At 35.6% G+C, this 13,999-nt stretch overlaps 1 protein-coding gene across 1 annotated transcript in view; it reads right to left on the minus strand.

Annotated features, from left to right (window-relative positions):
• Positions 1–1,653: 1,653 nt before the first annotated feature.
• Positions 1,654–13,999, minus strand: part of SBF2 (SET binding factor 2) — a 198,857-nt gene continuing 186,511 nt past the window's right edge. The window contains exons 39-43 of the mRNA XM_026850676.1: positions 9,067–9,171; positions 7,583–7,776; positions 7,065–7,152; positions 4,511–4,642; positions 1,654–4,211 (exon numbers count right to left, since the gene is read on the minus strand). Coding sequence (XP_026706477.1) covers positions 4,113–4,211; positions 4,511–4,642; positions 7,065–7,152; positions 7,583–7,776; positions 9,067–9,171 — 618 coding nt within the window. The 3' untranslated portion in view covers positions 1,654–4,112. The remainder of the gene's footprint in view (positions 4,212–4,510; positions 4,643–7,064; positions 7,153–7,582; positions 7,777–9,066; positions 9,172–13,999) is intronic.

Below are 13,999 nucleotides of genomic sequence, written 5' to 3' on the forward strand. Positions count from 1 at the left end.
GTCTTCTCAGGAGTAACTCAGGTAAGCATGATGGCCATCTCGACTCCTTAAAAGCTGTGTTTATTTCATAGTTGCTTGCTAAACTTGCCATGACATCAGTGCTCACTCCCTTCAGCTCTCGATGGGCAGTCCTGTGATAAGGAAGAAACTTCCATATCTGTCAGTGGTAAGAAGGGAAGTTAGCATCTGGGTTTTAATTACTAAGTGTGACTGTGGATAAAGATGGTAGCCATAGCTGATTACGCTTAATTGATCTGCTCTTACAATCTTACAGAGTAGTGAATTAAAAAACTGAAGTGTTCCTTTAGGTTAAAAAGCAGAGGCTTAGACTGGAAAGGTCTACAGCAGAAAAATAAAAAAAGGTAAAATTAGTCTTTGGAGATTTAGTATTCTGCAAAAAGAAACAAAAACCCAATTCTTATCAGCAGTATTTGTATTAGTAATCCATTCCTCTGAGAGGCTAGCTGGAAGAGAGGAAACAATAGTGAACTTGCAGCATCCTTATTTGACAGTCAATTAAGAAAAAGCTGTATGTTAAAAACCTCAAAGATTAAAATTTCCTAAATGAGAAATGTGGATGCTAATATCACCCTTGCCTTGCACCGTAGACAAAATTTGGGAAGAAAGTGATCAAACACAGACAAAACCCCAGAAAGTAGGTGTGACAGAGATACTCAGCATGAACTTTAGCATAACTGGGGAACTAGCAGATTGATTTCAGTTTTCTGACTCCCCAAAGCAACCACAGAATAATTATGAACAGACAAAATATCTGAATGATCACAAATATGAAAAATGAGAAATGTGGTGCTGCCACTTAGACACACTCCAAGAATATTACAGGACAAAAAGGCAAAATGACAGTTGTTGGACAAGATCACCACATTTTTGTCTGCAATTCACAACATATCAAATACAAATAACGTGTGTGGGATGTGATACAAAATTTTGAACATTTGTTCCTAGGTCTATTAGCTGTTTGTGATTTATTACATAACCAGTGACCCACACAAGTGGCATGCTAAGTATTTTATTATTTACTATACTAATTCTAAAGTTCCATCAAAAGCAAGGACTTTTATAGAAAATACTTCTGTGCTAGATAGGAAAGACAAATAACTACTATAATATACCAGTAACAACTCCTCAGAGCTTAAACTCCTTTCATCCTGCCATCTATTATGTGGGCATTCTGTTAATCAGCACAGAGAAGGGCAAGCAATCTCCTTCCCTTATGTAAAGCCCCTGACAATTCTCTTTTCTACAGTAGGAATGTTATGATAACACAGTATGGGAATAGTGATATGACACAGCAGAGGGAGCACATATTTATCTCATCCCCAAGTCCTGGATGGGTTCCTTTTTCTAGAAAATTTTCATATAATATGAAGACTGATCCCTTCACACACACAATTTTTCCCAAGCAAATTCTCTGTTCCTAATTCTCTACTTCTGTTGCCACAGCTCAAACACACTGACAAACCCTGTATTTATACTATGCTAACTTCTCCACATTTTCTCGAAGTCTTTGTTTGAATCTTCATTTTATACAGAAGAGACCAGCAGGGACACTGCAACTTTGTGTCTTCACACCAAGAGCTATGCCTACCATTCCTTTGTATAGTCCTTATATAAACACCACAAATATCATAGATCTCATTTCAGCTTTTATTTGGATATTTTTAAGTTAAGTTGCTCAAGTCCATTTTCCATCAATACATACACTAAAAATTGAGATCAACATTTAAGGCAACATTAGCATCCATGCCAAGCTCAATATGCAAACCTAAGCACCACAGCATCCAGGAATTGTCACAGGTCCCCTACCTCCATCACACATGCCCTTTCCATTTCAACTCTGCTATCCCACACTACACTCAGTAATTCAGTTTAGATGCACATTCTCAAGTAAGACCTTGTCATTTTTTATATTTTACTTCTTATGAACTAGATAATTTTTGCATAAGGTGATATAAATGAGTGAGATACAGTTCAGGGTGAAAGTACGCAGTTCATTTATGTTGTGATACCATATCGGATTGTTTTTTTAAAAATATATTTAACATCATTATTCAATGACTTAGTATGAACATTACACGTATTTAGCCTTTTAGTAAAGGCTATACATTGAGACTTGTTAGAATGATAATTTTGCTTTAAATTCTGATTTCTTTAGTCATTAGTGTTACTGTTGACAAGTGTTTGAGTTAAGGATGCTCAAGTGCAACTTTTATGGAAGAATATTTACAAGTATACAAAAGACCACATAGTTTTTTAAATACACCCACAATACAGAGTAAATAAGGATTTGTCTTGTGCCTGTGGAAATATTTCAACACGTGGGTCTTGCTTTTTTTCTCTTTTGCAGTAAAAGGAAAGGTTTTACTTTTCCTTAAGAAGTGTATTTATTACAAGATGGTTAGCATACATATATCACATAACATACAAGAGTTAAAATTAACTAGTTACAAAATAAGCAGTGGTACGTATATTTTCATATAACCTAAGAACAGGATCAGTATTTTACAAAGTACATATAAAAGTACTTCATATACAAAGAAAAATACAAATGTGCAAACACCATTGTCACAGGTGGAAATCTGTCAATTGAAAAATGCTAGAAAAATCCTTCATATTTTTGTTTTGAAACTGCAAATGCATTAAAAACAGCTGCATTTCCTATTGTGTGTGGTGAGAAATTGATGTTCCTTTCTGACAAAATACATTAGTTATAAAAAAAACCCCACAAACAATAACTGAAACAACCTTATAAGAATAGTCAGTTTGGTTAGGATGACATTAAATTACAAGCAGAACGTCTGGAAAAATGAGAAAATAGTGAATCATATATACAAACTTTTGTAATATTAGTGTGCTATTTAACATATTAACATTTCAAAATAAAAACAATGGCTTAATTACCCACATATTCTACTCAATGTCATCACTGTTTGTAGACTAGTATTTCTACTAATTTGGGGCTATTAAAAATGTTTTGCCAGAATTTTAAGCCGAACAAACACAATTTTATCAAATGTAAAAATCTATAAACAGTCTTCCAATTCATGTGCAAAAAATGTTTAAAAAGTATCAAATCACGACACATCAAACCTGATTATGTACATATTTAATATCTGTAAATGTTGTTAACTAGCTAGTATTGTTCTGCTATAAATAACTTACCTCTGTCCTGCAAAATGTCTGCATTTTAAAGATTTCAGTGCAAGTGCTTGCTTCATCGTTTAGTGCATTATCATGTTTGTTATTTTTTATTTTACAGTGAGCAGAACAGCATATAAATTAACATAAACAACTCACACATAAGAGATCTTTCTTCTACTGCATTCCTAGTTTGTTGTTTTCCATTTCTCCTGTACAGTGTTGGCCAGTTTTCTTTCATTTATCCCACTGTAATTGCAAACAGAATCTAAAGTAAAAGTGCTATGATCTACAGATAATCCCTAGAATTTGAAATTCCACCACAACATTGCAGAAGTACTCAGCAGAGCACAAGATTAGAGAATGACCTGCACACTTAGAAGACACCTGGAAGTCTGGCATCAGGCAATTTCACATTTTGGTCTTTAAAAATATCAACTGTTTATAAACATTGGCAACCTGATATATGTCACTGGAATCAAAAGCTTGAATTACTTATTTTTAGGAGTTTTGTAGGCATGTTCCCTCGTATTCATGACTAGTTTGAAATAAGATTCTGCTTAAAAATATAAATAAAGTGAAAATACACTTCATGTTGGAGGGAAAATTTCTACAGTTTCCTTTGGACAGGTTTCCTATCAGAACAGCTCTGAATTGAGAAAACCAGGATTAGATGCTAGTCAAATACAGCCCACTGTTATAGCTAGGAATTGTACTGAAGAAAGCAGAAATTCAGGATAAATGGATTATTATTTTTCAAAGTCCTCCCTGCAGAAAAAAGTAGCAGTTACAGTGGTTATAATTATTAAACAGAAAAGGAACTTTAGCATTTTATGAACTTTTATGGCTGAAATGTATGGCAGGCTGGTTATCTGTCACTAACATTTCAGAACTTAGCTTCTTACAGGAAGAGATGCTTTAAACATGTCTTTATTGTGGAATGTTTTTCCTTTCTAAGCATCTGAAATGCAACTCTGGATCCTGTCCATCCACTGTTGAGCACTCTGTGCATCTTGGGCACAAAAATTATATACACGCTTATTTGTCTTCAACTGCAAAGGAAAAACAAGAACATGAACACAGACAATTCAGCACACAAAACAGAAACTTACAAATTCTACTTTAAACTGTAATACTCAGTGTACTAATTGGGACTAAATGTAACATTTTTTTGAACTTCTGCTGTTGGGAGTGAGGTCCAGATGCTAGCTGTGTAAAAACTTTTTGTCCTGAGTCAGCATGACAGCTCCTCCCTAGTTCACACCTTCCAGCAGCAGGACTGAAAGTAGTAAGTTAAAGACATCAAGATTAAGTTTTAGGTAAAGATCATGTAAAGACCAGATATACTTACATCAAAAAATGCTTTTTCACTTGCGTGTTTTGGGGCTCCGATTGTTGGAGAAGCAGGAATCACAGTTTCTACTTCTGCAAGGTCTATGTGTCCCTTACAGCTTGTATCCTCACCAGAATCATAGTATCGCAGCTAGACCATGAGAGAGAAAAAAAAAAATCCAAATATGCTATTTAGATAGACCTTTCACTACTTCTTCTTCCCTTTTCCTGGATACAACCTGGAGGCATGGTGCGGTAAGGGTGGGAGGAACAAATATTAGGATCCGAGGACATCAGACATGGGAAATTTCTAAGACACCACTGACAGAAACCACAGATTTATGTAGTATATACAAAATGGTAGGACATGTGCTAGCCCTTAGCTGGCCACTCCTCTATTTGACGTTTCTGGGTAACAGCCAAGTCTCCAACATTCGCTCCTGTGTGGACATGGAGTTGGCAGAGAAGCATTTTGTCACCAGAGTTTCAGAGCAGAGAATCTTCAAATAGTCGTGCATTGCTTCTGGGCAGAGGACATGTGAAGGATGGAAGCAGAACCTGGTCTCTGGGATTCTGCATTCATCAGCTTTTCTAACAAAAACCACCTCTTCACTGTTCATTACATTGAAAGTAACGCAAAAGCTTTACTTCACAAAGGAGTTAATGGAACACTTATTCTTTAAATTTCAAGAATTTAAAATGATCAGCAAAACTTTAAGTGTAATTTTAGATAATTATAAACTACATAGAAAACTCACTTTTTCCTATACTGCACTTAGTGGTTGAATGAAGCTTGCTTTTTTTTTTTTTCTCCTTGCAGATACCGTGATACAAATGTTAACCCCTCTGTAAACTGAGTTTTAATATGCAAAAAAGTTCTAGAAGAGAAAAACCTGATACTTAATAAAAAAAAAAAAAAGCCCATAAGTAAATGCAAAATAGCAAGGCAAACCTTCACAGCAAAGATCGAACAACAGAATTCCAGCTAAGATTGACAGGTATTACTCCTACATCTATGATACTCAGGAGGATATTTGCTTAAACCAAAAATGTGAAAGCATTTTTTTCTTCTGCAAAATGAACCTCTTCTCCTGTATATCAGGAATAATAATTATAATCAGCAAATCAGCACATTCGTTGGTATTTTAACACACTAATTAAAAATGCTAATTGAGGATTTCTATAAGATGACCATCTTTACCTGTATTATGTATTTTGAAGTATATTGGTGACAATAAATTAATATTTTTTTAAAGAAAAGCGTGCATGAGTTTCAGAGATTACAGTCCACAGTGTGGAATATTTGTCTTAATGAAGATTAATGCCTGATGACCCAATATTATTTAAAATACATGAGACCACGAATTTCCACTGCAGAATTCTGGCATACATTGTAAATGGGATAAAACAAAACAGATCTCCTCTGGTTTTAGTTCTTCTTTATGTACAATGATTTGTTAGAATATTTATGAATAATTTTGCCACTAAATTTACATTACTAGGACTCATCCAAAATACTCCTATATATATATATAGCACCTTTAATTATTGTTTGATCAGGAACTTGGCATTTCAGGACTTCTATTAAGACAGATTTGAGATTAAATTTTAACGCATTTTAAGTAATTTACAAAATTCAAACTCATTTCATAGCGATCTGTGATCCTGTTCTCCATACTTGAAAAGACTTTCATACAGAGATTCCATGTCAGCTTTCTCAAATACAGGTTACAGAAAAACATTAAGGAGTCAAGTGCGATAAATGCATTTTTCTGCTGAAGCAATTCAGACTATGATTTTCCAGAGCATACAATGCCCTTTCATTTGCCAAGAAAAATGCTTATGGCAAAGTGCTTGAGGATCAAAGAGGCTGTTAAATACACACTGAGCATATAGTAACTACTATGGTTTCAACATGAATGCCTGAATTAAACTTGTTATCAGTTATCGTATTAGCTCCCTGCATCCCACCTGAACTCTAGGAAATACCTTCGAAGTTTTTCACTCTAATTCAGAAAGGTTTTAGTTCTTTTGGTAACTAAAGAGGTCATATTAAAGTGCAAATTATGCTCAACACTTAACTGCTTAATGACATTCTAGAGTTAGTAATGTTTTTTAAAAAATTGCTTGCATTGCTTGTATACCACAATGCCCAGAAAATGTCCTCAGGCACTACCTGTTTTTTTTTTCCCAGAGGTATGAAGTAGACAAAAAAATATTTGGGCCTAAACAATAATGCATGACTTCCAGTCCAAGAAGTCTTTTATGATTATAGGCTAAACAGTTATTATTGTTTACAAAACCCCCCAAAATACTGAAAACCCCTCTGTCCAGTCAGAATGCTGCAGTAACTACACGATACGCAAGACAAACATAGATATATGGTCGACAATGATTAACACGCACAACGCATAGTGGGAAAACGAAGGGAGTTTTAACCCTCTAAAGTGAGTTTCATCACATCTGAATATCATCATTATTAGTATTATTTGTAAAATCAATCCATACAAACCCCGTAAATAAAAAAGCAGCAAACTAGTCATAAAAAAATCCATCATCTGACAAGGTTTTACCTGGTGTTTTGTCACATCCAGCACAAACCAGCGAGGTTTCCAACCTTTTAATAAAGCTCCTCTTTTGTATAGCGTACCTTCAAAAGATCTGAAAGGTACAGACAATACCAATGGCACATGATTCCATAATATGAATAGTGGTGATACATAAAAGCCCCCAAATGACTACATATAGATTCAAACAATTATTTTACTGCAGTAAACCAAACTGGTTTTAAACCAATAGTTTAGTTATTCACAATTGGGACACACTGATAAACACCATTTCAGTACTTTGGATGCATTAAATGTGCAGCTACAATTAGTTTGGGCATATAAAGGGGAAGATTGAAAGATACTGCCAGGAGATAAGAGGCCCACCCACTGAGACAACTAAACGTAATCAAACCCACACAGAAAGAACAAAGTAGTTACAAAGCATTCTGTGCATATGAAGATTTAAGGGTTTTTTCCCTATGGCTGAGACTTGTACCAATCTAATACAAGGTTCACAAATACTCTATGATTATTCAGTTTACCTATTTTCATCAGTCTTTGATGTGAAGTGATTGTATAGTGTAGTTGTTCTTCTGTCTACTCCATTAGAGGGAGAAACGCTTGCGCTCTGTTCCTCACCCAGCCCACTGTCAGGTATTTCCAACAAAGATCTCTTTTGATAGGAATGTAGATTAGCTGACATCATCCCTGAGGAGCCAGAAGGAAGTCTCCGGAGCTAAAAAAGATGAAAACAAAAGAAAAAAGGTAACGCAATGTGTCTTGCATTATGAGACTGTCTCAACATTATACTGATAATATGTGGTATAAAACGTAAGTTGTGAATTCCCATGAGGCCAGAAAAGTCTTCATAATACAAGTCAGTGCTGTCTCAGAAAATAAGTCAGAGGGACGGCAATTCAGTGCATTTCTTAAACAGAAGGGTTCACATGGTGTGAGAAATCAGTATTTCAGAAATGCTGTGTTTATCTCAGCGACATCATCTTCAACAACATTTCCTTTGCTTTCCCAGAAGCATCTAGAAGTAGTCAGACATTTGGATACAATAACTGTCCCTAATTTCATCGAGGGCGAAGGGGGATAAAAGCTTGCAGTTACCAAGAACTACTTTATAGTTTCAAATCTCAATAACCTGGAACAAGAGAGATCCTGAATTTAGCCTTAACCTAAATGACAGCATCCTAGAGATAAGAGTTTTTTGGGGTTGACCCTTAACTATTTGCATTTTCTTTTCTACTTTGCTAAGAGAAAACATTTTTCAACTTGAATTTGTCTAGAGTGTAAAGTGAACTTGAATTACTCTGACAGACATAAAGCATACTGCTTTCCCGAGAGCAATGGCCAAATAATAAAGCAGTGCTACAGACTAACCATTGCGTGGAGGCTGGCAAACCTGAACAAGCACATGAAGATGAAGAGTTAGGGTAGTCTTGAGCTGGTAACTCACTGTGCCAAGCTCACAAAAAGCAGTATCTAGCATTCTTTCTAGTGCATGTAGATAGCAAAGAGGCAGCATTTTGACTTAGAAAACATTTATATTGTCAGCTATTCTTTTTACCACTGTCAGGAATTGGAAATGAAAGCATGAACACTTCCTACCTTTACTAGAATCTACAATTCCAAAGTTCCATTTAGACATGGAAATATCTTTATGGATCTCTGAAACTCTGTGTTGCCCTTTGGCTACTTTCAAGAACCAATTTTTTTTGTACTTCAAGAACCTTTCAAATATATAAAGTCATATATTTGTGTATTAGTAAAATGCTCATGCTCATTTTGTCTGCATGCCATAATCTACTCTGGAAAAGGCATTAGATAAATAGCACAAGTATAAATACAGTTTTCTACATCGAGAAATAGAGAGCCAGTAACATGGGTTAGAACAACATACTCAACTTTTCAAAAGCATTATTTTACTCCAAGAAATACAGCAATTTTGTCAGTGCCCCAGGTAGCCTATACAGAAGGAGTGAAATTAATTTATTGGCTAGACTCTCTTACTACTTACATTGTCTTGTCTGGTGTCATCCTTTAGATTAATTTTGACTCTTTCCCACAAGATCTGCCACCTTTCTGAGCTCTGATTTAATTTACTTTCCAATCTCTCGATTTCCTGAAACAAACAACAAGGGTTTTCTTAAGGATAAACATTTCTAACGGATCACTTCCTGGCAATCATTTTTATACAGCCATTTTTTAGTCAGTATTTTTAACACAGGGAACTTTTAGGCCATGTTGCCCAGTGAAGTACAAAAACCTGTGTCAAAACAGCTATCAACTGAAATCAATCAGACTCAGGAGTCAAAGGCAACCAAGTGCAGCATCAGACACGCCGTTCTTGCCTGTCACAGGTCGGAGGAGCCATTATGCTGGCAGTTCTCTGCCAGTTCTCCTGAACATACAAAACTCAACACCAACTGCCGTAACAGAAATGCAACAATGGTAAGATAGGCTATATTTTATAAAAATATTTACAAAGAAGAAATCCTGTGCTCTGACACCAACATCGTACATTGCCAATATTAACATTTAGCCTGGTTTATAAAATGTGATACAAAGCTGTATTAAAAGAAGGAAATGAAACAGAAAGATTTATTCAATTTGGACACTAAGCTGTAACAACATGTTCTTGTTGGGGAACTTGGGAATATGACCTATGTTGATAACCTCCAGTTAGGGTTATTTCCTGTTAATAAGACAGTACATGCAAAGTTAAGAAAAAAAGGCAATTTCATTAGTTCATATTTACTTGTGAACACTCATCGGTACACTTGTCATTACCTTGATGCATGGTCCATATTCTTTGCCACACTTTCTTTCTATATGTTTACTTTCAACAACTATATTGTTATGAAAATCTGATTCTTAATGAAATCAAATTAAAAACTCAAATTTGCAAATCCAGTTAAGTATTGATGATGGAAGAAAAAATTGCCATAGGACAGAAAACTGCCATGCTATATAAAACAAGTACAACCCAAGACATTTATTGTCAAAGTAGAGACAGTAAATCTTTAAAGACTGTATTTACTTCTACCATACCAAATTTTTCAAGTAGATTTCATAATATCCTCCAACTCTTCCTGGTCGTTTAGAATGACAATTTCTTCAGGAAATTGTTGTTGATTAAAAGACTTACAGAAAATTACTATATTTTTAAGGTAAGAAAACATTTTGCCTGGGAAATTAATTCTTCAACTAAACTTTGAACTGTGAAGTGAAAATAAAAAAGCCAGTATTTGACAGTATAACAGGAACAAAATATTTTTACAAACGCTTCCTTGCTGAAGGTAAATTGGAAAACTCAGAAGTATAACTAAATATAAGAAATCTGGCTTAACAGCAAGAATCAAATCAGAAGTTTTAAATACTGAAGGTAGCTGAAAGCCACATATACATTAAATATTATGGGACACTCTTCCTGCCAAGAAATAAAACCAAAATAGTTTCTTGATAGGTTGATACAAAAATAAGGAATGGTGAAGACAAGCCAGACTAAAGGCTTCTCTAGATTACTTGTTCCTCTTTCAAAGTGGGGAATGTAAAATGCTTCCTGATGGATACATATGACTGAATCAATTTACCACAGACTTTTTAAGTAAAAGGCTTTCCAAATTGCTGCAAAAGGACATAAGCTCTTTAGCATTTGGTCAGGTTTTAATCTGTTCATTCTCTTTCTGCCCTAGTCTTGACTTCTGAGTATGAATCTTTCTCTGCAGAATCTGAAAGTAACTGAAACTTGTTACCTAGCAACTGGGTCACATTCTTTCTTTTTTGGCTCCACAATGAGTAGTGCTTCCAGAACTCAAAATGAAAAACTTTCAACAATCTCCTATATATAACTGAAAAAGTTAGGAATAAATTGTCCTTTAACAAACACTATGTAAAAAACTTACATTGCAATAAATCACTAAGATTTACTCTTACCCTTCAGTTTTAAATTTTACTGAAAACGTCAGATTTTTTCCTTCCATGTGTGGAATGGACTATGAATAGCTACATTTCCTTGAAAGAAAAATTTCTTAATCTTTCTGGTTCATCTCCTGCTGCCTAGACTTAGAGGAGTGGAAGTCAATATGTATAAAAAGAAAGGTTATAACAAATACAATTTATGAATATGTTTCCTGAAACCAGTAATTACAAGCAGTTACCATTATTGTGCCTTTAAAAAGATGTATCTGCTAAGTAATCTGCGGTGTAATATTGGAATGGTACAGACAGGAGCTAACTCTGCAGACACCCCAGAAGTGTGGAGACTAATCACCTCTTTGGTATCCGCAGTGTGTTTGTGCATACAGAAAATAATCTTGACAAAGTCCTACAGTAGCAAAGTGCCTTTACTGTAACAGAGCACCCTGTTTTGGAAGCCCTTCCTTGTCAGTACTTTCTCTTCCACTCTTGGACTAGAAGGCTTCTGGAACTTTGACTACCAATGGAAAACTGCCGAATGTGCATCCAGTGACTGAACTGCTGCCTCTGCCAAGTGATCAGTTGCGTGTGCAACGAGTTCTATATGACTACTTGTGCAATATTTGGAATAAACTTTTTGGTTCAGGGTCCACTTTGATGGATCACTCTTTTTGGCACATAACCCACATTTATAAACCAGCTTGTAATCATAAGTGCTGTTTTTATTATTTTGCTGGTTATTCATTGACCACTTATAGCTTCAGGTTTTTAGGCTGTGTATTTATGGCAGAGTTAATCTGTGTGAGTGGCATCCTGAAGTGGTATCTCTGAGTTTGCCAACCTCTGAGCAACACCATCAAGTGATGTCCTATTCTTACATATAAGCAGCTACATGTAGGTCTATCTCTCACAGTTCTTGAAAGTACTGGAATCTGGGCCACTCCCAGTGAGTTATGGGGACTGAGTACCTTCTCTTTCTAGGAACATTAGCAAATTAGTGGGAAACAGTGGAGATGTGTCTGCCCTCAAGGATCTGATTTGCATTTTCACTGAAATATAGACAGATTACTATCTCTAATACAACCAGCAACCAGGCATATATCACAGAATGGGTGAGGATGGAAGTGACCTCTGGAGATCATCCGGTCTAACCCCCCTGCTGCAGCAGGGCCACCTAAAGTCAGCTGCCCAGGACTGTGGCTAGATGGCTTTTGAGTATCCTCAAGGATGGAGACTCTACAACCTCTAGGGACAACCTATGCCAGTGCTCAGTCACCCTCACAATGTTTTTGACTGAAAAATATCTTTAAAACGAACAAATTTGGGCTTATTATTATAAACTAAGGGAGAATCGATCTTCCCTAGTAATTTACCATCTGTACATATAGTCTCAGTTCAAACATTTTTCTGATACTAACACATCCTCAATTGATTTAACATTAAAGAGAGGTCTTTCTCCTACATCAGCAATAGCCCTAAATGAACAACTTGTTTTAAAAGAAGGTTCACTTTGCTTTTGAAACTTAGAATATTTTTGTAACCTTTCAACAACCTCTTCAAAGTTTTCCACATGTTCTTCTCCACTGCTATCTTTTATTATTATAATCTAATTCACAAATAACATTCAAAAGTCTGTAAACTCTGACCCATGTATCTTCAGAATATAATATGGCTAATTTCCTTGTTATATAGCAATTTCTCACAGTTGTGGATATGGAGAGCTTGGCATCTACCTCAGGAAGAAACACAGAGCAACACTGCTGCTATATTCCTGATGTACTTCTGCCTTTCCTTACCTGGTACGAAAGCTGTGTGGTTTTTTACTAAAGGATCCCTGATAAGACCCCTGCTGGGAGATTGCTCTTTCTCTGCATTTGTGAAGTTACAAGCTCTGAGAAGTTCTGGCTACCTTATTTTGAATCAAGGGGAGTTTTGCAAGTGATTATTATTATTTTTTTTTTTAATTGGGCATTGTTCCCATATTTGATCAATTCTGACTGGAATGAATGGACCAAGAGAAATTTGAGGAACGTGCCAGAATAAAGCAAACTTTCTAGCAAAAGCAAGTCTATCCTCACGGACGCAAATCCATTCAAAAACTTCCTGCATTAAGACTGCTAAAAATCATCTTTGATTCAAGGCAGTTACGGGACACACAGCATATCCCAATTTTCCAAGCATTGCAATATCTAGCTCCATAATCCCATAGTTTTCAAAACAAAAAACTGTACACGTTGATGTGTATCTGAATATGCATGTGGCTTGGAACAGCAACTCCAGGAAGCAGAGTGTCCTTGCTGTTTTCCTGCTCTATGAATTAAGATAAGCTAAATATTAGGACTGTCAATTATAATCAACCAACACACATTTAAGAAAATACAGGTTTTAAATAATTCTGAATAACTACAAGAATTATCCCAATAATAGGATCCCTTTTCATCTTCTAATAAAGAAAGGACAAAACCTAAACAGCCTACATGAGCCCAAACAAGTAAAAGCCAAAGTCAAGCATCTATCTCAAGTACCAAAATATTCTGAAGAATCTAGATTTACCAGTTTGGTCCTAGTAAACATTAATAAACTGGGAGCCATCATGGAAAGCTTTTCTGAGAAATTTGGGCCACGATGTTCAGTTTATGTTTGTGTATCTGTTTCCCACTTGTTAAAATCAACAACCATCAGATTCTGTTCTCTAATCTGTCTGGAAATATGGGTTTGTGTCATTTTACCATGCACCTACTTTAAACTGCATAGAAAGAGGACAAGAAAGCTAGATTCAACATTTGTCCAAATGAACAGTTCCTGCATTTATTACAAAAGCCAACCTAAACATTTATTACTCTACCTACATTATTATTTAAAAGAAGCAGTGAAAAACTGAATCCATGACTGACTTTCTCATAATTATTAACTATTATTGAAGTGTACTCTCAGAAAAACTTTCATTCAGAACACAAGGTTTACAGGAAGTCTGACTGATTCCCAGACCAGACACATCTCTACATCAACCAGTCAGTTCTACTAAACACCTG

The sequence above is a fragment of the Athene cunicularia genome, assembly GCF_003259725.1.
Source record: "Athene cunicularia isolate RWA chromosome 5 unlocalized genomic scaffold, athCun1 chr5_part3, whole genome shotgun sequence".
Classification (NCBI taxonomy): domain Eukaryota; kingdom Metazoa; phylum Chordata; class Aves; order Strigiformes; family Strigidae; genus Athene; species Athene cunicularia.